Source organism: Cherax quadricarinatus, chromosome 41, assembly GCF_038502225.1.
Source record: "Cherax quadricarinatus isolate ZL_2023a chromosome 41, ASM3850222v1, whole genome shotgun sequence".
NCBI lineage: Eukaryota > Metazoa > Arthropoda > Malacostraca > Decapoda > Parastacidae > Cherax > Cherax quadricarinatus.
In genome coordinates, this window is record NC_091332.1 from 9,811,535 (window position 1) to 9,836,955 (window position 25,421).

The window sequence follows — 25,421 nt, forward strand, 5'->3', positions numbered from 1 at the left end:
GAAGTAAGGATCAAGTCTCATAACAGTAGAGTTGGAGTTGATAAAAGACTGAAGGGTAAATTAGTAAGTAAGTAAGTAAGTTTATTCAGGTATACACAAATACAGTTACATAGAATTATCATACATAGCAGCATATGTGTAGAGAACCTAGGATAACCCAAAAAAGTCAGACAGAGTGACTTATTTCCATTGGGGTGTATTTTTTAGAGAAACAACTAATATGCCTGATCATTACTTGTGGTAGCCACAGTAAGAGGTAGATGGAGCACACTAAAAGGAGAATGGTATCAGTGGGTGAGAGAAATGGAGGTTAATGAACTGTAAATAAAAAAGGGGAGACAGTTATTGGAAGGCGTGAGCAACTGTTTAACATTGGGCCGGAAGACAGGAAGGAGAAAGAAAGAGAGAGAGAGAGAGAGATCCTGGATAAATCTTTCATTTCAGCAGAGCCTTCAACACAGGAGGGATGTGGGTGGCCTTACTGTTATGTACAAGGCCAATACTGTCAATGTACCACACTTGGCTCCACTTCAAGGACAGTGTGAAGCAAGTTTTTATACCACAAGATGGGCAGAAAGCAGCAACTTCACTCTGGCTATACCCTTTTCCAGAACATCACCTCATCTGAGATCATTTATCCCCAGGATGACTTGAGTCTGGAACACATTTGTACAGCATTATGATGTCAACGAGATAAAGTCAGTTGATCAAATGAAATTGCTGGCCCACAGATAGCTCCAACTTCATCCTGTTCCCTACTTGTATGTCTCATAACAATAAAAATGCTTTCAAATAAGCTGATGTAAGTAACAGCTCTTAGCTTATCAATAAAGTTAGGAATCCGTAACTTGCCAATAGCTTGTCAATAAAGTTAGGGATCCTTAACCTAAGAAAAGTATCCATTAGGAGGAAGGAGTCCGAGGTAAGTGTGGAGTGGGTGAAACAGCAGGCAGATTACAAGAGGGTAGATCAACATGATGGAAGCAATGCTGACAGATGCTGAAAGGAGGTGGAGTGTGTTTTGGAATGGTTGGAGCTTTTGTTTAATGTGTGTGTGAAGGAAGGGAAGGTACCTAGGAATTGGTAGAAAGCATGCATGGTTCTTTTGTATAAAGGAGAACAGGACAGGAGAGAGCATAAAAATAACAGGAAAGCAAGTCTGTTAAGTAAGTTAGGCAAATAAAATGGCAGAATTATCAAAATTTAGGAGAAAGGCAGAATATAAAGATAAAAATGAACAAAGTGAATTTAGGAAGGGAAAGGAGTGTGTGGATAAAGAGTTTCCATTAAAGCATCAAAAGAAAGGAGGAACACTGCAGTAGGCCCGTTGGCCCATAAGGTTAAGGAAATGCTAGTTATGTTTGTGGATTTAAAATAAGAACATGATAGGATGAATAGGGAAGTGGTGTGGATGGGGTTGCACTTTCATGCAACAGATACTATATCGTTAATAGCTGTAAAGAGATTTTGCGAGTCTAGTGAGGCTCAGTATAGAGGACATTAGAGGTAAGTGAAGTATTTCCAGTCAAAGTGTTCCTTAAACAATGATGTGTAAAGTTACCACAGTTGTTCAATGTATAGTATTTCTGTCATGCAACCATAACAGAAAATTAATCAACATGTTACACCTATGTCCACCTATTACTCACCTCTGATAGACCTGTTTTCCTAGAAAAATAATTTTAGGGCCAAACAGTGATGCTCAGTTAGAATAAAATATATGAGAAAAGTCTATTATTGCATTTCAAATGACTGCAATGAAGTTTAAGTAAACTACCTCACATACTATATAAACCTTGGTTAATCTAAACAAAACATTGCAGTACAGTATGCAATTTCAATGCAATCATAAATTAGCAAGCATGTATGACAGTGCTTCATAGAGCCTCTGCTTATTCCTTATCAATACATACTTGGCTCATATTACAAAGCAAACACACACACAACAGTATTAAATGCACCACTAGTAAATACATATGTAACTACTACATTTTGTACAAATGCACTAAAAAACAAAAGAGGAACATTACAAAAGACAAACAAAAATACAGTAATCTACTACAATACAAACATCCTTACAAATGGTTAAAAGCGTGCAAGTGCAAAATAACTGGAAAACTCACCATAGAAGCAAAATTAACTAAGGGAGCACTTACCAGTAGCAGCAACAATAGGTGACACTGTTACAGCTTTGATAATGCTTTAACAGAGCAAAACATTGTCCCAATTTAAGATTATTATGCAACATGCCTTTTCTTCAGCAACAATATTAACTCCAATGGTATACTTACCAATATTAAGAATGCTGTGAAAAATATGAGGTATAAAACTAGGACTCCTATTACTTTACTAACTATTGAACTGATAATATAGGCTGTACTTGTGAGATAAACTTTAAAACAGATCCAAGTCTACAGTTCCTCAAAAGAGAGAGACTGGTTTTTGATAGTGCTTTACACTGACAACTGAACTTAATGGACATATTTTGGAACATCATGAAAGTTTACAGCCGTATACATACCTGACCTAAACAGCTAAACACAAATTGTCAAGAATCTGTATTTAACATATGTATTCAATTTCAGCAATAAATATAGAAACTGGAAACAAATGAATACTGACCTTAATGAAAAATGTAAGTAAGATAGGAGTGGTGTAAACCAGTACCTTGAGAGGATGACTGTAATGTCACTAGACATAATTTACAAACTATAGGCAAGAAACAAAGAATCACAGAACTTCTAGATTTTTTCTTACTTTCATGTGCCCTGTTGATTGGAACATTCGAGTTGTAACCCAACTAGAGCCAGAGGCAAGGTGGCATTAGGCTTTAAAAGTAAATAAAGTATGCCTCTCTGCTTCAGAAGTAAAGTTAGCCTCTCACCTGGCTAGCTTTCAGGCTTATAGGCCTACTTTGATTATTATTGTGTTTTGGGTAGACTTATGCCCAACCCTCATTTTGGTTTTAAACCAAAGAGCATAGTGACTTCTGTGTTAACATCACTAAAGCTCTGCTCCATTTAAATGTTATTTAACATTTAATTCCAGCTAAGAAGAGTAGCAAACACCCATAAAGTAATAAGGTATGTCATGGTGGCCCCAAACTAAGAGAAAAATAATTTCAGTACCTTTGATGTCTAATTATGTATTTTATGGAGTTTTGAAGCAATTGAAAGGTCTCATGAAATCTCCCAAGGTGTCTGCTCATCTTTTCTTTATGGTATGTGCATCTATCTGCAAATGGTTTGAGTGGAAGCTTGTGCAGTGTTGCCTAAAGCTGCTAAGAAATTATTCTGAAGGTATAGCAAATTGTTGGACAAAATGGAAAGATTTTTAACTCACAGTACAAAGATTACAAGTGACATATGCCTCAAAGTTGGAAAATATAGAAAAATTCATGCGCTTAAGTTGCAGTCTAACTGGCAGGTACAGTACATTGTGTAGTATTTTTTATTTTTTTTTTCAACAAGTCGGCCGTCTCCCACCGAGGCAGGGTGACCCAAAAAAGAAAGAAAATCCCCAAAAAGAAAATACTTTCATCATCATTCAACACTTTCACCACACTCGCACATTATCACTGTTTTTGCAGAGGTGCTCAGAATACAACAGTTTAGAAGCATACACATATAAAGATACACAACATATCCCTCCAAACTGCCAATATCCCAAAACCCTCCTTTAAAGTGCAGGCATTGTACTTCCCATTTCCAGGACTCAAGTCCGACTATATGAAAATAACTGGTTTCCCTGAATCCCTTCACTAAATATTACCCTGCTCACACTCCAACAGATCGTCAGGTCCCAAGTACCATTCGTCTCCATTCACTCCTATCTAACACGCTCACGCACGCTTGCTGGAAGTCCAAGCCCCTTGCCCACAAAACCTCCTTTACCCCCTCTCTCCAACCCTTTCGTATTTAATATATATCTTAGTGTATACTGCACTACGATATTGCACAACAGAACAAAAAACTGTCTAAGCAAGTGAATAAAGTATCTGCAAGAATTTTAGGGCCAATCTTCCAAGGCAGTCATAGATGTACAGTACATCAAGAATATCAAAGACCAAAACTGATACTCTGGAAACCCCACTTGTTACTTCACATACTAACAGTTCCTTTCTCACTATGAAACTCGCCCCATATTTTGCAGAAAGTACCAGTAGTACTCTCTTCATGGAGCACCTTTTCTTACAACCCAATCTATCTTGCCAATTTGTAAATTTACAGTTGTTGCTTATGAGATACTATCAAAGGTCTTCAAAGAGTTCCAAAAATATGTAGTTTACCCACCCTTGTATTTCCTCTTTTCAGTTTCCCCATCACAGAGCTCAAGTTGTCTAGCAATCACCAAGAGACTGACTAAACAGAGACCTGGCCACCATCAGTGGATAAAGAGTGGGTCTCCTCTACTCCTTGTCTTACATGACCCATACATGTTTAGCATTTCATGAAATATAATACAGCAAGTCCCTGACTTATGATGTTCATGCGATCCTAAAAACTGCATGCATATCAATTGCTGAGAATTTTGAACCTATTTCCCTGTAGACACCCATGTTTTAATTGGAGATGTATTCTTGATCCACAATATGTATCTAATTTCTTTGATTTTTTTTAACAGGAATATTTACCCAACACTGTACATTCAGTGCTATTCATTTTCACATATAAATAATAAACACTGTTTAAATAATGCACTGTATGTAACATGTAAAAAGTAAGAAAAAATAAAATACAAATTTCAGTTATACTTTATCAGGCCATGTATCCAGTTTCTTTTGACTTGGCACAAGAAAATGAAACTGAAAACCAATCTTTGGATATCGCTCAAAATATGCGCATCAGATAACCCCCCCCCCCACTGAACATACACACACACTCAATATTTCTTATTCGTTCTTCTTTTATGAATGTCAATACAAACCAGTTTAAAGTAACATTAAGAGATTGTGTTAAAAAATTTGAACCTGTAAATACGTATCTCTCTACTATTTCCTTCCTCCGTCCCTCCATTCATCTCGTCTGTCAATGCAGCCCAACTTTGTCTGGCGGGAGGTCTATTTTCTTCGACTTTACCCGTGACACTTAAACTGAAGACAAATCAAGGCATTTTGTTTAAAATAGGCTCACTGGATTTCCTTTGCCCAAATATATTTTCTAGTCACTTTTTTTTCTTTTTACAAATGTTAATATAAACCAGTTTGGTGATATTTAAAAAGATAGTAAAAAACAAATGAAGAAAGTATGAGTGAACTGTGTTACAGCAATGATTATTAACAGCTGCAGCACTATTTTTCATTGTCACAGCCATGTATACTCCCAAATATCAGAAAAGCCAGCCTATATCCACACGTTATTAACTGGTTCAAGCGTGCCAATGTTGTAAAAGTGTGACATTTTAAGTTGGAACATCGTAAGTCGAGAACCTACTGTACTATAAAATTCAACTGAACTACATTTATAATTCCACTAGTTATCAGTTTTTCTTGTCACCATTCCTCACTTTTCTTTCATATACAAAATCTTTCATCCATTTTAAATTATTACTCTTTTATATAGCTTTTGTAGCTTGCAAATTATAAGTTAGTACCAGTCTTTTAATCTGATTAAATACAATCAGACCATACATTTGTTTCCTATATAATTTCTTTCAGTTATCAAGAGTTAATTGTGTATTCTGCCCTCAAAACAAGATTTTGCTGATCTAAAGCTCACTTGTTTAGGAGCTGAGCTCAAGGATAATGTCAAAATACCATACAAGTCATGGTTCTGGGAGAACAGCTAGCATATAGCATGGGAAATTGCATAATGTGTTTGATTAAGTCATTCTTGAGTCATCGTGTGAAAATGTAGAAAGGTGCAAGGAAGAAAATAGTTTAAAACATTGAAAGGCCAGATAGTAAAGCAACTGATGACCACAAGCAGATGCCATCAATTATCAACAGAATGAAAATTATATCTAATCGTCGTAGTCTTGAGGTCTGCAAGTGGTGTTCGCAAGTCAGCTAATGACATTTACATGTTAATCAATAACAAGGTTTTCCAATGGTTGAATGCAGACTAAACCCAACAACCTATACAGAATAGGGTAGTAAGCTTAAATTTTCAAATAATACTGTGCTAAATAATTCTAGCATTACTTTTGGTCTTCAAAAAGAAGATATGTATATGCCAGTTTTTAAACAGCAAGTTTTGAAAAAATATATATAATTATATAAAAAAAAAAACTTCCAAACAAAGCTGCTAAGCTGTTGCTAAAAAATCTAAAGTAAGCCAGGATAGACAGCAAATAAAGCAAGCCAGGGTAGACAGCAAAAAATGAAGAAGACTTCTTGCATTTTGTAAAAAAGGGTAAAAAAACAAATGTACAAAATGACGTTAAATCATGATCGCATGTTCTTATAGAAAAGAAAATTTACAAGCAAAGAAAACCAAATGATGAATTAGAAACTAAGGAAGAAAAAAATAAGGGCTGTCCAACTTATTAAATACATGGATGGGGAAATGCTAAACAAACTGTTCATAGAATAAGTGGGACCAAAACTGGAATATTCAGTGGTGGTATGGTGTCCACACATAAAAATACATGTGAACAAACAAGAATAACTCAAGACAAACTATAAAATGGCCCTTCAGAGCTTAAAAAATTCAAGGCATTGGATATATCATCCATGGCCAAAAGGAGGAAAAGAGGTAACAAGATACACAAATAACCCGCACATAAAAGAGAGAAGCTTACGACGACGTTTCGGTCCAACTTGGATCATTTACAAAGTCACACGGTGTGACTTTGTAAATGGTCCAAGTCGGACCGAAACGTCGTCGTAAGCTTCTCTCTTTTATGTGCGGGTTATTTGTGTATCATTCCAGTCACGGTATTCGGTATTGTGCCTTTTTTTGTTATTTAGGTAACAAGATAACCACACTTCAAATCATTAAATGATAGAAGAAAACAGATTAGCAAGATTTCTTTGCATCATCATTAAACTGAACAGGAGCATTGGAGTACTAGAACAGGAGCCAAGAGGTGGGAGTAAATGCTACAACCACTGGAATTTTTTTAAAATACATGAAAATTAAAACAAGGAAATCAAGACATCACAAGCATAACTCTTGTCTCGTAACTACAATTAGGTAATCACACAGTACAGTACTGGGTGTAAAATTCCTTCTTAGCTTTGCAGAACCATGGCTGACCAACATTTTATAATAATCTTCCCCTATCAATTAACTACTGTATATACCTTTTCTTATTCTCTTAAAGTATACATTTACTGTACCTGGACCAGTCTGACTGGAGTAGATGAGTGTCTGGGAAGTACGTGCTGAGTAGGGAGAGTTATGGTTTGCATCGTGAAACATATTCTGGGGAGCAGGATGGTGATGGTATGAAGAGGTGGGAGGATGCTGCTGCTTTTGTTGTGGTTGCTGGAACTGTTGTTGATGCTGATGATGAAGGAAGGAGGTGGAAGAAGTCTGGGGTGGGTGACGATGTTGTGATGAAGGAGGCGGTCCACTGTACTGCTGTTGGTGGGAAGCAGCATACGATTGTTGCTGCTGTTGCAGCTGTTGATGATGCTTTTGTAGTTGTTGATGATGCTGCTGTTGCTGCTGCATTTGCTGCTGATGTTCCTGCTGCCGTTTACTGTCATCACGAGGTGGGGCTCCAGCTATCACAAACAAACAATCAAGCTAAACCCCACACACACACACATACAGCATGCAAAAATGCAAATACAGTAGACACCAGTTAATTCAATGTGCCCATAGTACACACAGTTATTTCTAGCTATTAAAATTAACTCAAATACAGTATTTCTATTTTATGTACAGTACCTCACTTTCTATTTTTTTTAGATTTCAGTACAATACACATTATGGTTCTGACCAAAACTGCCTATGCTTGACAAAAAATGCAAATAAGATAGAAAAGGTTTAAAGATGAGCTACAAAATGACTACCAGAACTTAACAAGGTGAATCATAGAATTGATGAAGGAAAAAAGGTGAGTGGTGCACTTAGGAATCTGTGGAGACAAAGAACTTTGCCCATGGAAGCAAAGAGGGGAAGATATGAAAGTATAGTTACACCAATGCTCTTATGTGTGTGTGAAACATGGGTGGTGAATGTTGTAACAAAAAGGCTGGAAGCAGTGGAAATGTCATGTCTAAGGGCAATGTGTGGCGTGAATACAATGCAAAGAATTCGTAGTCTGGAAATTAGGAGGTGCGGGATTACCCAAACTTATCCAGAGGGCTGAGGAGGGGTTGTCGAGGTAGTTCGGTCATGTAGAGAGATGGAACAAAATAGAAAGATTTCGAGAGTGTATAACTTTATAGTGGAGGGAAGGAGGGGTAGGGGTTGGCCTAGAAAAGGTTGGGGGGAGGGGGTAAAGGTGGTTTTGTGTGCAAGGGGCTTTGACTTCCAGCATGCATGAGTGAGCATGTTAGATAGGAGTGAATGGAGACAAATGGTTTTTAGGACTTGATGTGCTGTTGGAGTGTGAGCAAGGTAACATTTATGAAGGGATTCAGGGAAACCAGCAGGCCGGACTTGAGTCCTGAAGATGGGAAGTACAGTGTCTGCACTCTGAAGGAGGGGTGTTAATGCTACAGTTTTATAACTGTAGTGTAAGAACACCTCTGGCAAGACAGTGATGGACTGAATGATGAAAGTTTTTCTTTTTCAGGTCACCCTGCCTTGGTGGGAGACAGCCAATGTGTTAATAAAATAAAAATAAATAACTTAAAAATACAAGTTATTAACCCTTAAACTGTCCAAATGTAGATCTACATTCGCTTGCGTAGTGCTCCAAATGTAGAGCTATCCTTTTTTTTACATAAGAAAGCATGTAAAATCGAACGTAGATCTACGTTCAAAGCACTACGCGAGTGAACGTAGATCTACGTTTGGACAATTTAAGGGTTAAGAAAGTCTGAAGACATATGAAATGGCTTCACTGGCTGACTGGAGGAAAAAGAAGAGGCATGATAACCATAGCATAAAATATCAAAGGATATGGAGAACTAATAATGAAGATTTCCTAGCACCATCAACAGAGAAAACAGGAAGCAACAGCTATAAATTAAGAAAAGGGGCTGAAGGGATACTAGAAAGTTCTTCAAAAAATGTGGCAGAGGACTGGAATAATTTACAAGAGCTAGTAAATGCAACAACCACTGGAAACAAATATGATAAATCAATACCAAAACCTAGACACCATGAGCTTATATCTGCTCCTGTGGATACTAGTTAATTATAAATACCAGTAGGAAAACTAATTCTATATTCAGTATACCATATACAGTGGAACTGATGAACTAAGCAAGTACAGTAGATCTTAGTAAGAGAAGGTATTTGGTTCATTGCTCCATGTTTCTTAACGTGCTACTTGGCATTTTACCAGGAACCTGTTTTAAGGGAGCTTTTACCCTCGCAGCCAGGCTTCCCTGTTGATCATGTGGTCAACCAGGCTGTTTGTGCCAGTGCCCCACCGGATCACTTAGCCATCACAAACCAGTTGATATGACACTTGTGAAAGAAAGCCATCTAGCTTCTTGAAAACTTCTGTCTTCATTTTGGCAGTATATCTGACATCTGCTGGTAGCATATTGAGCCTTGGGCCCCAAAAATATTGAAAATATCCTCTGATTAAGCAGAGGAACTGGGAGAGAAGGTTGTTGCCTCAACAGACATGCATGTTAAGTGATTTGTATGGAAAAGTGAGAGCAGAAGTGCAGAAACAAATGGAAGACTACTAGATGATCAACAACAAGGTATCATTGCCCTTTCACTAGCCCCCACACTCTACACCAATGTGACAAGCAATGGCAACCTTCTTTTGGGGACTACTCCATACCTACCCAAGGCTTGCCCAGGATGGCTTACCCAGAATTGCCAAAGCAAGACTTAGCAAAACCACCTAATTAAACTGGGAGTGCTAAAGGCAATAGAAGCACTTAGCTAGTAATGGACGATGGCAGACTCTCAAGAACATCGAACTGCACATCATCCAATATCACTCCTGAATCTCTAGACCTCCAGTAGCACTTCCACCACCAGAGAGCCACCCAATGTTCCACCAGGTGGTCCCTTTGAGAGTGCAACCCTCTCTGGAAGTTGTGAACCAACTCTCTGCAATTGCTGGGAGAGCACAGAGTAATTGAAAATGATCAGTTCCATAATTCCCTATAGCAAAATTTAATGTGGGAAAAAAATCCTGCCAAGTAGTCAAATAAATACCTTGGGAGGAGGGGAAGAGTGGAGGTGTAGTTTTAGCCATTCACCCCACACCATTTAAGGTGACCCATCATTGGAGGGACTGGCACTTGGGAATGAATTAAATGCTTATGAACAGAGACATCCTCTTCTAGTGGGCCTGCTTATAGCCATGGAAATGTCACTTCCATTGAGCAAGACTATCAATATTCGCGAAGATCAAATTATATTTTTATTTAGTTTACCGCATACAATGATAGTTTCTGTATGCTAATTTTCTGCACATGTGGAGACTTTATGCTCACTTGGTAGAGATTGGGTAAGACCTGTAGATTTAAAAATTCTGTTTCTTTGTTGGGAAAGCATTGCCATTTCATTGGAATTTTCCACAAATTTGTGAGAGAAATAGTGCTATGTAGGAGGTGCTTTGGAATGACAACTATTTCTTGATTGTTTTTCCTTTTTGTTGTAAATAAAAGTAGTGTAAAATAACTAAAAATAACATACTGATAAACAGAAACCACACAATAGATTTAAATGAATTTCACACTGTCCACATCCTGGTCCTGTCAAGCATACAGGTACTGATGGTTCAGCAGCTCAATCACCAACTTGTCACTTTAGTAAGTGATCAAAAATTCATTAGATTCCTCCTTTGAGGGTATTTCCGCAATAAGCACAGAAGACATCTAACTACTGCCAAAAATACCATACAGTTTGGATGATAACAGGTTCAAAAATATGTAACAAAAAAAATTAATAATGGGTTCTAAGGTATAGTAGCCATAAAATATATTGTAATACAGTAGTAATATCAAGCAAAAAATATTAAGGTTAATTTGACCCAACAACCACCACCTTAATCAGAAAATTCAGAAGTAAACTGCAACACACTAAAATTAAAAATAACAAGGTCGACGAAGCTAGCAGCCTGTTATGGAATACATATGTTGATATAATTGGATTCCTTGCTAAGTACATTACTACCTATACTTTCACAAAATGGCTACAATCTGTGCTGTGGGAAAGTATCAAAAAAGAGTTGCAGAATTTGTTGCAAAAATCATGTAGGCTCACATGAAATCCTTAGTCACCATGATGAAAAGAAGCACAAAAAACATAGGTGCTGAGTACAGTAAAGATCAAATTTTCTTTTTATTAACTCAGTGTGCTCCTTATACAGTAATACAAGACAATACTAAAGTAGATGAACTAAAGTAACTGTGTAAACAGTATTTCTGAACACCCATCTATGCTCTCTGTGGATCAATTAGGACAAGTACTGTGCCAATTAACCCTTTCAGGGTCCGTCCCATAGATCTACGGCTTTACGGTGAGTGTCCAAACCGTAGATCTACGCCATGAGCTCAGCTCACTTTGATAAACTGTGAGTGGTACATTTGGGCCTAGATATGAGAGAATACATCTATGTGGTATGTGTGCACCACATAAAACAGATCCTGCAGCACACTGTGTATAATGAGAGAAAAAAAATGAAATCATGATTTTTCGATTAAATGGAAAAATAAAAAAAAAACTATTTTCTAAAAGTTCACTTTGAACTGAACAAAATGTGTCCTGGTCTGGGACCATGCCACAGGGAGCACTGATTCTGAAAAACATCCTATGGGTATCCTTCAGATTGCTTTTTATGCTAAAACTTTTGATAAAAGATACAGGAGAACAGCATTATAGTCTTATTATTGAGCCTGCCCACAATGCTCTGCATACAAGTGGCTTTTGGCATGTATACTCAACCACTGTATTTCTTTTGTACAACTATGTATCATGTCCAAATAATAATAAATAAAATAAATAAAATAAAAAATAAAAATAAAAATATTAATGAAGCTTAGCTCTAAGTCTATGGTACATACTCCTAGGGGTGGGGATATTTGTAGTTTGAAGGGGCATCTGAACTGTAGAATCTGTGTTGCTCTGGCAAGACAGTGATGGAGTGAATGACTGTGAAAGTGTTTCTTTCCCAGGTCACCCTACCTCAGTGGGAGATGGGCAGTGTTAAAAAAAAAAAAATTCACTTCAAGGCTTGCACAAGATGCACTCTACATAATTTGAGAAATTGTATACTGGAGAATTATTTAAAAATTTAAAGAAAGAATAAGATCTGATGCAGCAAACTGAAAGAATAGGTCATACCCACTTTTGTAACCCTGCTGCAAGGTTATTAATTCTACCACAAGTTTTTTTTATTAACACACCGACCGTCTCTCACAAAGCAGGGTGACCCGAAAAAAAGAAGAAACAAAAGTTTTTCTTCATTTTACATTTAGTAGTTATACAGGAGGTGTTACCAGCCCCTTGTTCCTGGCATTTTAGTCGCCTCTAACAATGCATGTGGCTTACGGAGTAAGAATTCTTCACTTCTCCATGGAAGTGGAAGTGTATTTATATGTGCGTGCTATTCACTAAGATTAGCTACCAGCAAAGTTTTGGGATCACTGCCTATGCCTACAGTGCTTGCTTTTATTAAATCTTTAAAGCAGTACAGCAGTGAAAGTTCCAGTTAAGATAAGAGATGAGATTTTCTTCGGATTTTTAACCCCAGAAAGTTAGCCACCCAGGATAACCCAAGAAAGTCAGTGCGTCATCAAGGACTTTAACTAATTTCCACTGGGGGTCCTCAATCGTGTCCCCCACGATGCAACCCATATCAGCCAACTAACACTCAGGTACCTAATTTGCTGCTAGGTGAACAGGACAACAGGTGTAAGGAAATGTGAAGAAACTTTTCCACCTGCCGGGAATCGAACCCGGGCCCTCCGTGTGCGAGGCGAGAGCTTTAGCCACCAGGTTACCATGTTTGGGAGTCACGAGTGCAATTTTTTATTAGTGGTCAGCTCAGCATCATCAGTTTTAGATGACTGTATTAGATAAACACTGCCAAATTGCTAAGCTGCATTGTGATGCTAACAAACATCCCCAAAACAAATCACACATGCTTATCTGCCAGAAAAGTGTTAGAGTAGTCAAAAGATTTCCAAGATGAGACTGCTGGCACTGGAAAACTCTCTCAAGATCTGCTCAACATGTATAGTAATCTATTACATGAGGCTGTAATGCCTGCTACCTATCCAAGTGCTCAAGTGAGCATCCTTCCATGAGATTTTCCTTCCACCCAATACCACTTTGTTATTCACTTTGGTTATGATTTCAACATAAACTGTCCACTGAACCAATCTCAAATAACATGCATCAAAAAGTGCTGCAGAAATTTTCGTTATTGATTTTATTAATAAAATACAGTCACACTTGGATAACATGAAAACTCTGCTCATGCTTAATTGTAACCAAGCATTGCAATTTCTAAGTGTGAAGGAAACATTTCAGGAATAACTCAAATATCAATCCATATTTAAAGCTATGAATGAACTGGAGAAAGAGTATAATGCTTCAAGACATGGCCAGTCATCCTTAGAGTATACAATATACATACTACTTAAATTCCAGGCTAAAGTCAATGACCAGAAAATTTCAAGTGTAGAACAGTCATTTCTAAATGTACTGTTATTAGTATTAATTTTGCTTTCACTCCCATTTTTAAATGCATGAGTGGAATGACTGTTTCCCCAAATAAATGTAGTATAAGCAGAAAAATTGCTTTAATGTTTGGCCAAAGGAAGTCACTCTTAGAAAGTCACTACTGACTGAAGTTGAAATTAAAGTCATTTGAAACCTTTACACCAGCTGAAAGAATGATAAGAAGCCTTGCAGCCAAAGATCTCCCAACAAAAGAACCAACAGAGGAACAGGCAACACTAGACATTAGGTCCATGAAACAATTCATCTCTACTAGATTCTTCTACAGGGTAAGTACTATATCTACTAAAATATGGAATGTGCTGTTTTATGTGGGATCTGTATCAGAATTAGTCTGAGAAATGGGACAGGCTACATGAAAATTTAATAACCCAGGCATGCAAAAATCCTCACCACTACTTTCTCCCAGGCACTTGACACCCTTATCATAACAGTAAGCATGTGTAGTATCAGATACAATGGGAGAGGGAATGAGAGAGAAAAAGAGGGAAAGAGAAAGGGATAGGAGGAAGGGTAAGGAAAGACAGAAGAGAGTAATGCACATAGCTTTTAATTACACTGGGGAAAATAAATTAGATACAACATGTCAAATATTGACTGGGGAAACTCATCTCAAATTATAACATGGGTGCCTATGGGAAAAAAACACAGGTTCAATTCTGAACACTTGAGAAACTAAGTTTCAAGAACCCATTAACGTCTCAAGTTGGTTCCCTACTGTAACTCTCTTAATTGTAGATTTGGGAGGTATCAGAAAATGAGCTATTTTTCCAAAAGTTCTTCATGGTCAGGTCATTCACAGTATCTGTATGCTCAGGAACTTAACACTGTAAATTAAGAGGTGTCTACTGTGTAAAGGAACATTCAAAATGAAAGAAGCAATAACTGTTAGGAAAATAACAGTTACAAAAAACATTTAAATTTTGGCCTTCAGCCTTTCCATGCAAGGACATTGAACATAAAGAATCCCACAAACGAAGGATGAAGATAAAACAAATACAAATGAGCTAAACACACTGAAGCTTAAAAAAATGAAGCACCATATACAGCATGTTATTAAAAAAAAATACCAATACAATTCCCAATATCACTGCATTCCACTGCTGTATTCACTGCTAAATATTACAGTACCTGAAAACTGGTTTCATGAAAACTAGAAACTGAAAAATTAGTTTCACCCTCTCCCAAGTTTTTAAGTGCTTTATACTACAAAGGTTCTGAAAAATATCCTGTGATGACACAAATTTCACCACAATGGACCACCACCTATTAACAATAAGATTTCATTCAATTACAAATTGCATGCTTTATTGATTTTTTGGTTATTTGGTTGACTGATCTCTTAAGAGATAATCTTCAAGAAATACAACAGATTAGTAGTTACCTGCAACACTTACATATATTAGACTTGAAAAGCAAATAAAGTCAAGGAACAGCTACATCTACAAGCTACTACAGGAATGCAGTAATGAGAAATAACAGAAAATAAAGGTTGGTGCTTACTTGCATAATGGTTGTTAGTTGGATAATTTGAGTATGATGCACTATGTCTGTTAGTGCTAGGATAAGACCCACTTGAACCATTTGTAGCTTTCCCTGTATAGTGGTTATCAGATGCATTCTGTCCTCCCATGGATTTAGAGTAGGGGTAATATCTGTTGTCATCATCATACTCTGAAGAGTATAGTGGGATAGTGTTGGGGGCTTGTGAATTAGAGGGTGGGATGTAGCCAGGTGCAGGATTAAAATTTTCATTATGTATGTAAGCAGAAGGGTTGTTGTTATTTGATCTCGACTGTTTGCCAGAGTGATGGGGTGTAGCAGACTGCTGCTGGTTATAGGGCTTGGATTGAACATGAGAACGAGTGTGTGCTGAGTAATCTTGAGGCTGGCGAGAGTGAGGGGGAGCAGGGATTTCATGACTGTAACTGTAAGTATTACTATTATCAGTCTGTAAGTGAGAAGCTATGGTGTGGTGGACAGATGCTGTGGCTGTGGCAATGTCTCCTCCAAATGTATCAAGCCCAGAGGACCGGCCTGGAATGGTAGGTGGGGGGTTCTTAGTGCCTTAATAACTGAAACTATCTGAGGCCATGCTACTGCTGGACCCCAATGCATTAAATCAAAACTCATGCAGGGCAAAGTGCAAGTTTTGTATTACAGAAATATTAGTTTAGTTGCAATGTTACCTTGCGTACTAAAATCAACGCAATGCTTCAAGCATTGCAAAACTATCTAATAAATTATTGCAATTAGGTTATAATTAATCCCAACTATAAGCTCTGCTCCTACGATAAAATATAATGGTACTAGCACGAGCACTCTTCTTCCTGTATATTTTAAAGTCCTACTGTACTGCAGTAGTATTACATATTATGCCACTAAGAAACAGCAAATAAAGCTCTCAGTACATTATTCCCAGACTAGGCAAGAGATGCATGGCAAGTCTCATTACAGCTATTGCTCTTATTTATCGCATAGCAGCAAATAGGTGTAATACTTGGATGGAGTGTGACATTAGCTGTCAAGTGGTTAAAAGGAAACAGCAAAAGGAGGCCTTTTTTATTAAAAAATTACACCTACATGAGATTTAACCAATTACATTATCAAGAGAGACTATCAATTTGTAGTGCTCAGAAGTGGAAGAGTCAAGTGCTGGGTGAGGTTGAAGAAAGAAGAAAACTAAATGTCCAATTTGGTGTAGGTGAGGCAAGAGGTCTTATCAGGTGATGGTAAGGGACACGGCAATGGAGGGCAAATAATGTTAGGTACGGTCTGGACTGAGAGGTCAGGTTCTGGTGATTTCTCTCTCTTATGTGGTTCTGAATAGTTTTAGCAATTGCTCTCTTCTGTGTGATGGAATGAGGAATCTTTAACCTTTACATCACACAGAACAGAGGCATGTACATCTTTGCAAAACCCACCCAGACCACACCTAATGCAACCTGATCTTCACTGCCATGGACCTGACCGTCACCTTTCCTTCACTTGACAGTGGCGGGTCATCATGTGACTTAAGACTCATTTCAGAAAACAACTGTCCGGTTTTCTGATAAATCTTACCTAACCTGACTCGACAGGTCACCTCACCTACACTAGATAGGACATTTTTCTTTCCTTTGACCTCAAACTCACCCAGCACCTGACCACTACTTCTCAGTATTATATACCATACTGACTGATTCGTTTGACATATGATGTACAGTACTTGATATAAAGCCTCATGTAATTGAAATGTCACAATCTGAGTAAATGGTAATGATGTTACAACTACCAAGAAAATGTTTGGGCAAATAGACAGAGATACAACTCGTGTGACATTTTATTGTGGCAACATTTTGCTCTCCAACAAGCTTGTAAATAAGACATTTGTGTAGCTTTTGGGTATCTTTATTCTGGAAACATTTCACCAGCCACTGTCTGGCAAAACATTCCCAGAATAATGATACCCAAATGTTGCAAAGGAGTCTTATTTATGAAAACATCATAATATAATGTCTCCTTCAGCTATACGAGTCTTTTTAACCACAATACTTAGGTGTTAGTCAACTGTTGTGGTTGCATCCTATGGGTGGTACAAGTAGGTAGTGAACTTTGGAGTGGGCTGGTTTTGAAATACGTAAGCCTGTAAAATTAACAGTGAAAAAATAATGTTCACCATCAATGAATCATAAAACACTACCAGAAAATACATTAAGTATCCTAGATTCAAAATTTTCTTTGTGTCAAGCACTAGTGCACCTTCATCATTCACAAAAATTGCTTATATTACTATTTTCAAAAATTATAGACAAAAAAGTCATAGCCTGAGTAATAATACAGTGGAACCCTGGTTTTCGTCGGGTCCGGTTATCGTACAATTCAGTTTTCGACCACTTTTTCTGCAAAATTTTCCCCGTTTTCGTAAATACACTCAGAAATCGTCTGTACTAGATGCATCCGCCTGCCCATGGGACTCGGCCGCTCATACGTTTGTGACTCGGTCTGCCTTTGTTACTCATTCAGTGAGCATTACTCCGCATGTGCATCTGAAACATTTCATAATAATCCATTGTTTTTTGTGCTTGCGACTGCTAAATAAGCCACCATGGGGCCAAAGAAAGTTCTGTGTGCCAGCCCTTTGGTAAAGGTGAGAAACACAATAGAATTCAAGAAAAAACTCATAGAAAAATACAAAAGTGGTGTACGTGTGATGTTAAATGTTCATTTATCCATTTCATTAGTCATTTATATTTATTTCTCATTGTTTTCTGTATGCAAAACTATAATTATTCTCTATAAAATGTATTTTTTGTTAATATTTTTGGGTGTCTGGAACGAATTAATTGGATTTACATTATTTCTCATGGGAAATATTACTTCAGTTGTCATACAAATCAGTTTTCGGCCAACCTTCTGGAATGGATTAAAGAAGAAAACTGGAGTTCCACTGTACTTGTTTTATGCAACAGAGTGCCCTCCCTCAATGATATACTAAAACATAAGACTTAGTTCCTAAAAAAAAAAACAGTAGTTAGGCAACATTTAAATGAAAAAGAATTATAATTTTTTTTTTTAATACTGGTAGTAGGTTGGTAGACAGTAACTGCCCAGGGAGGTACTACCATACTGCCAAGCAAGTGTAAACCGGTAGCCTGTATTTGTTTTACATGATGGTAGGATTGCTGGCGTCTCGTAAACATGCAAGATTTCAGGTAAGTCTTGCTACTTCTACTTACACTTAGGTCACATTACACGTGCATGTACACGTTTATGTATACACACTCATCTGAGTTTTCTTTGATTTTACCTTAATAGTTCTTTTTCTTGTTACTTTTCCAATCACATCCATGGGGAAGTAGAATAAGAATTTTTCCTCCATAAGCCATGCGTGTTGTAAAAGTCAACTAAAATGCTACGAGCAATGGGCTAGTAACCCCTTTTCCCATATATTATTTTTTATTATTAAACTGTCACCTCTCTCTTCCCTCATGCTTCTATTCTCCTTTTATTCTATTCTACCTTTTACTCTCAGTGTAGCTACAACTACAAAGTGATCTGATATATCTGTGGCCCCTCTATAAACATGTATTTCCTGAAGTCTACTCAACAGTCTTTTATCTACCAATACATAATCCAATAGCCTACTAAAAAAAAAAGTCAAAGGGGGATGTTTGAATGTGCGTGGTTGTAGTGTAAATGATAAGAAAGAGATGACTGTGGGTGTTATGAATGAAAAGAAGCTGAATGTTCTGGCTCTAAGTGAAACAAAGCAGAAGAGGGTAGGAGTTTCAGTGGGGAGAAATAAATGGGATTAGGTCAGGGGTTTCTAACAGAGTTGGAGCTAAGGAAGGAGTAGCAATAATGTTGAAGGAAAAGAAGAAATATAAAAGTATAAATTCAAGGATTATGTGGAGTAAAATAAAGGTTGGATGCAAAAAGTGGGTTATAGTAAATGTTTAGGAACCTGGAGAAGAGAGAAGTGTAGAGATGGATTGATTTTGGGAAATGTTGAGCGAGTGCATTGAGAGTTTAGAACTAAGTGAGAGAGTACTTGTGGTTGGGGATCTTAATGCTAAAGTGGATAAAGATATTGTAGAGGGAGTAGTAGGTAAATTTGGGGTGCCAGGGGTAAATGAAAATGGGAAGCCTTTAATTCAACTATGTGTAGAAAGAGGTTTGGTAATAAGTAATACATATTTTCTAAAAAAAGAGGATAAGTATACTAGATATGATATAGCATGTAATGGGAATAGTTTGCTGGATTGTGTAATGGTGAATAAAAGGTTGATGGGTTGGCGTCAGGATGTACGTGTTTATAGAGGGGCAACAGATATATTGAATCATTATCTATTTGTAGCTACAGTTAGAGTATGCGGTACATGGACAAAAGGAAAAGGGCAACAGTAAGAGAGGTGAAAGTTTATAAAGTAATGGAAGAGGAAGTTAAGGTGCGATATAAGCAACTTCTGGCAGAAAGGTGGACTAGTGCAAGCATGGGTAATGGGGGGGATTGAAGAGGGATGGGATAGTTTTAAAAATGTAGTATTAGAATGTGGGGATGAAGTTTGTGGCTATAGGAGGGTGGGTGCAGGAGGAAAGAGGAGTGATTGGTGGAATGATGAAGTAAAGGGTGCAATAAAAAAGAAAAAGGTAGCTTATGAGAGGTTTTTACAAAGCAGAAGTGATATCATGTGGGGGTTCGAACACGTGGATTGGGTCAAGTAATACTCACGTAGGCTGGAAGTACGTATAATTATAACGGTAAGTATGGAAGAGCCAAACAGCCGTGGCCTGCCTCCTTGCTCACTCTCGTATAACTGACCGCCCACAGTGCCCATATGTGAGGGGGTCTTTGAAATACTGCTGTGGTCAGCACAATATGAATACAGACAGTGACTCAGGCAGAGATGGTTGGTAGTGAGTCATCTACTGGTACACTGGTTACTGGTAACTGGTTACTACTACTGAGAGCTCCGTGACGCTAACGTATGTCGTCCCGACATACAACTAATACAAACTAGAGATGGCAGGTGTACGGCTTGGGCTGATTCTATACAATGTCAAAGTACACAACAATTGAACATTATAACATACATAAATAGAACATTGGAATGGATGGTAGGCTGAGGCAGGCTGACTAGCATTCACTTCCACAGTCTGGCTTACTGACTGGCTTAATTGCAAAATCCGGGTCAACCCCTCGGAGATTGAAGCAATTAGCACACAAACTAAGCCAGGAAGCTTGAAACGGCTGCAACAGGCTTGCAGGCTACAGGGTGGAGGTTGTGAGGGGAGCGGCTAGCTACGGTTCACCTTTGACCCGCCGGCTACTCACAAACAGTCTTCTAACATTTTGAAATACCCTTAAAAAGCTTAAATCCACGCTCCACACCGTTGACACCATTTATCATGTGGGGGTTCGAACACGTGGATTGGGTAAAGTAATACTCACGTAGGCTGGAAGTACGTATAATTATAACGGTAAGTATGGAAGAGCCAAACAGCCGTGGCCTGCCTCCTTGCTCACTCTCGTATAACTGACCGCCCACAGTACCCATATGTGAGGGGGTCTTTGAAATACTGCTGTGGTCAGCACAATATGAATACAGACAGTGACTCAGGCAGAGACGGTTGGTAGTGAGTCATCTACTGGTACACTGGTTACTGGTAACTGGTTACTACTACTGAGAGTGATATAAGGTAAGAGTATATGAAGAGTAAAAGAAAGGTGAAAAGAGTGGCAAGAGAGTGCAAAAGGAGAGAAAATGATAGAGTGGGAGAGGCACTGTCAAGAAATTTTGCCGAGAATAAGAAAAAATTTTGGAGCGAGATAAACAAGTTAAGAAAGCCTAGGGAATGAATAGATCTGTCAGTTAAAAAGAGAGTATGGGAGTAGATGGGAAGCTGGAGATATTGGGTAGATGGCAGGAATATTTTGAGGAACTTTAAAAGTCAATGAAGAAAGGGAGGCAGTAATTTTATGCACTAGCCAGGAAGATATAACAACTTTTAGGAGTGAAGAAGAGCAGGATGTAAGTGTGGGGGAGGTGCACGAGGCATTACGTAGAATGAACGGGGTAAAGCAGCTGGATCTGATGGGATCATGATAGAAATGTTAAAAGCAGGGAAAGATAGTGTTGGAGTGGTTGGTATTTTTGTATAATAAAAGTTAGCCAGATTTGAGTCCTGGAAACGGGAAGTATAATGCCTGAACTTTAATTAGAGGAGGGGTTTGGGATATTGGCAGTTTGAAGGAACTTCTAAACTGTTGTATCTGAGCGCCTCTGCAAAGACAGCGATTCTGTACGAGTGATGGTGAAAGTGCTGAATGATGATGAAAGTTTTTTTCTCCCTTTTTGGGTCACCCTGCATCAATGGGAAACGGCCGAAGTGTTGGAAAAAAAAATGTACGAAAGAGGGAAAGGTACCTAGGGATTAGCAGCGAGAGTGTATAATTCCTTTATGTAAGGGGAAGGGGGACAAAAGAGATCGGAAAAATTATAGGGGAATAGGTTTACTGAGTATACCAGGTAAAATGTATAGTAGGGTTATTATTGAAAGTATCAGAGATAAGACATAGAGCAGGATTGCAGATGAGCAAGGAGGCTTTAGAATGGGTAGGAGATATGTAGATCTGGTGTTTACATTGAAGCATACATTATTATTTTTTTTTATTATTAGCACACTGGCCGATTCCCACCAAGGCAGGGTGGCCCGAAAAAAAAAAACTTTCACCATCATTCACTCCATCACTGTCTTGCCAGAAGGGTGCTTTACACTACAGTTTTTAAACTGCAACATTAACCCTTTGGCTGTCGCGGCCGTATATATACGTTTGTGAGGTACCGTGTTTGACGTATATATACTCATAAATTCTAGCGGCTTCAAATCAGGCAGGAGAAAGCTAGTAGGCCCACATGTGAGAGAATGGGTCTGTGTGGTCAGTGTGCACCACATAAAAAAAATCCTGGAGCACGCAGTGCATAATGAGAAAAAAAAAACTCCGACCGTTTTTTTTAATTAAAATGCCGACTTTGTGGTCTATTTTCGTATAGTATTTGTGGTTGTATTCTCGTTTTCATGGTCTCATTTGATAGAATGGAAACTATATTATAGAAATGGAGGTGATTTTGATTAATTTTACTATAAAAAGAACCTGGAAATGGAGCACAAAGTACAGGAAATGTTTGATTTTTGCCGATGTTCAAAAGTAAACAAATGATGTCATTGTCCAATAAATGTCCAAATAGCCATTCTAATACGCAGTCATGAATGGGTTGATGTAATTTTTACAATTATTACAGTATTGCAGTAGTCTGCACAACAGTAAATCTTCTATTTTTTGTTTGAATAAAATTTCAAAATAAAAAGCAAGAGTAATATCACAGGGACCTGGAGACATGACTGATGAACAAAGAAAATCTTATTTTAGAGCCAGGAATGTCTGCATTGTTCATTCTGGACCTTATTTTGAAATTGTCGTATTTTTTAATTTTCGTGAAATTGGCCAAATTGCAAATTTCTGACCATGTTATTGGGTAGTTGAAATCGGTAAATGGGCAGTTTCTTGTGCTCAATCGATAGAAAAAATAGAGTTCTGAAGAAATAGTTATGAGTTTGGTTGACTGGAATAACGGAATTAGCCGAAAATAGGGCTCAAAGTGGGCGAAATTGCCGATTTTTAAATATCGCCGAAGTCGCTAACTTCGCGAGAGCGTAATTCCGTCAGTTTTCCATCAAATTTCGTTTTTTTGGTGTCTTTACAATCGGGAAAAGATTCTCTATCATTTCATAAGAAAAAATAATTTTTTTTTTTTTCGAATATTTTGCGACACCAGGAGCAACTTCAGGATTGGGCCCTTCGACAGTCAAAGGGTTAATGCCCCTCCTTCAGAGTGCAGGCACTGTACTTCCCATCTCCAGGACTCAAATCCGGCCTGCCGGTTTCCCTGAATCCCTTCATAAATGTTACTTTGCTCACACTCCAACAGCACGTCAAGTATTAAAAACCATTTGTCTCCATTCACTCCTATCAAACACGCTCACGCATGCCCGCTGGAAGTCCAAGCCCCTCGCACACAAAACCTCCTTTACCCCCTCCCTCCAACCTTTCCTAGGCCGAAGCCGACCCCTACCCCGCCTTCCTTCCACTACAGACTGATACACTCTTGAAGTCATTCTGTTTCGCTCCATTCTCTCTACATGTCCAAACCACCTCAACAACCCTTCCTCAGCCCTCTGGACAACAGTTTTGGTAATCCCGCACCTCCTTCTAACTTCCAAACTACGAATTCTCTGCATTATATTCACACCACACATTGCCCTCAGACATGACATCTCCACTGCCTCCAGCCTTCTCCTCGCTGCAACATTCATCACCCATGCTTCACACCCATATAAGAGTGTTGGTAAAACTATACTCTCATACATTCCCCTATTTGCCTCCAAGGACAAAGTTTTTTGTCTCCACAGACTCCTAAGTGCACCACTCACCCTTTTCCCCTCATCAATTCTATGATTCACCTCATCTTTCATAGACCCATCCGCTGACACGTCCACTCCCAAATATCTGAATACATTCACCTCCTCCATACTTTCTCCCTCCAATCTGATATCCAATCTTTCATCACCTAATCTTTTTGTTATCCTCATAACCTTACTCTTTCCTGTATTCACTTTTAATTTTCTTCTTTTACATACCCTACCAAATTCATCCACCAACCTCTGCAACTTCTCTTCAGAATCTCCCAAGAGCACAGTGTCATCAGCAAAGAGAAACTGACAACTCCCACTTTATGTGTGATTCTTTATCTTTTAACTCCACACCTCTTGCCAAAACTCTGGCATTTACTTCTCTTACTACCCCATCTATAAATATGTTAAACAACCACGCATATATGTGAACAGTATTTAGATAAAGGTTGGGAAGTTTCCATTGCATTTATGGATTTAGAAAAGGCATATGATAGAGTGAACAGAGGAGCAATGTGGCAGATGTTGCAAGTGTATGGAATAGGTAATAAGTTAGTAAATCCTGTAGACAGTTTTTATGAGGATAGCGAGGCTCAGGTTAGGATGTGCAGGCGAGAGGGAGATTACTTACCGGTAAAAGTAGGTCTTAGACAGGGATGTGTAATGTCACCATGGTTGTTTAACATATTTATAGATGGGGTTGTAAAAGAAGTAAATGCTAGGGTGTTGTGGAGAGTGGTGGGATTAAACTATGGAGAATTAAATACAAAATGGGAGTTGACACCTCATAATAATTGAGTAAAATACTGAATATTTGTATTCTACCACTTAAGTAGTCTATAAGAATTAGGTTAAGTCTGCCTGAAATGCCTCGGCACGATAGTGGCTTTCTTTGTACCAATCAAATTATGAAATGAAAACACACATTGTAACCTTATCAAAGAAATAAAATTTTATTTTATTTTATTTATTACTTTTTGCTGATAATACTGTGCTTTAGGGGAATTCTAAAGAAAAGCTGCAAAGGTTAGTGGACGAGATTGGGAGGGTGTGTAAAGGTAGAAAGTTGAAAGTGAATATAGATAAGAGTAAGGTGATGAGGGCATCAAACAATTTAGAAAAAGAAAAATTGGATATCACATTGGAGGGTGGGAATATGGAAGTGAATGTTTTCTGATATATATGGGAGTTGACTTATCAGCAGATAGGTTTATGAAGAATAAGGTAAACCACAGAATTGATGAAGGAAAAATGGTAAGTGATGCATCGAGATATCTATGGAGACAAAAAACGTCATCCATGAAGCCAAAGAAGGAAATATACGAGAGTATAGTGGCACCAACACACTCACATGGGTGTGATGCATGGGTTGTAAATGCTGCAGCGAGGAGGAGGCGGCTGGAGGCAGTGGAGATATCATGTCTAAGGGCAGTGTGTGGTGTAAATATTACACAGAGAATTTGTAGCGTGGAAATTAGGAGGTGTGGAGTTACTAAAAGTATTAGTCAGAGGACTGAAGAGTGGCTGTTGAGGTGGTCTGGCCATTTGGAAAGAATGGAACAAAGTAGAATGCCTTGGAGAGTGTATAAATCTATTGGGTAAAGAAGGCAGTGTTGGAGTGCAAGCAGGGTAATATTCTGTGAAGGGGTGAAGGGATTCAGGCAAATTGGTTAGCCAGACTTGAGTCCT

General features: G+C 38.2%; 1 protein-coding gene across 3 annotated transcripts in view; it reads right to left on the reverse strand.

Moving 5' to 3' along the window:
• The window catches only part of Lasp (LIM and SH3 domain protein Lasp), a 161,604-nt gene that overhangs the window by 20,295 nt on the left and 115,888 nt on the right, over positions 1-25,421 (reverse strand). Inside the window, exons 6-7 of one of the 3 annotated variants that reach the window (XM_053786674.2) lie at positions 15,282-15,815; positions 7,283-7,672 (exon numbers count right to left, since the gene is read on the reverse strand). In XM_053786674.2, the coding sequence (XP_053642649.1) occupies positions 7,283-7,672; positions 15,282-15,815 (924 nt within the window). The remainder of the gene's footprint in view (positions 1-7,282; positions 7,673-15,281; positions 15,816-25,421) is intronic. The other 2 variants (XM_053786675.2, XM_053786676.2) reach the window with 2 other exon arrangements.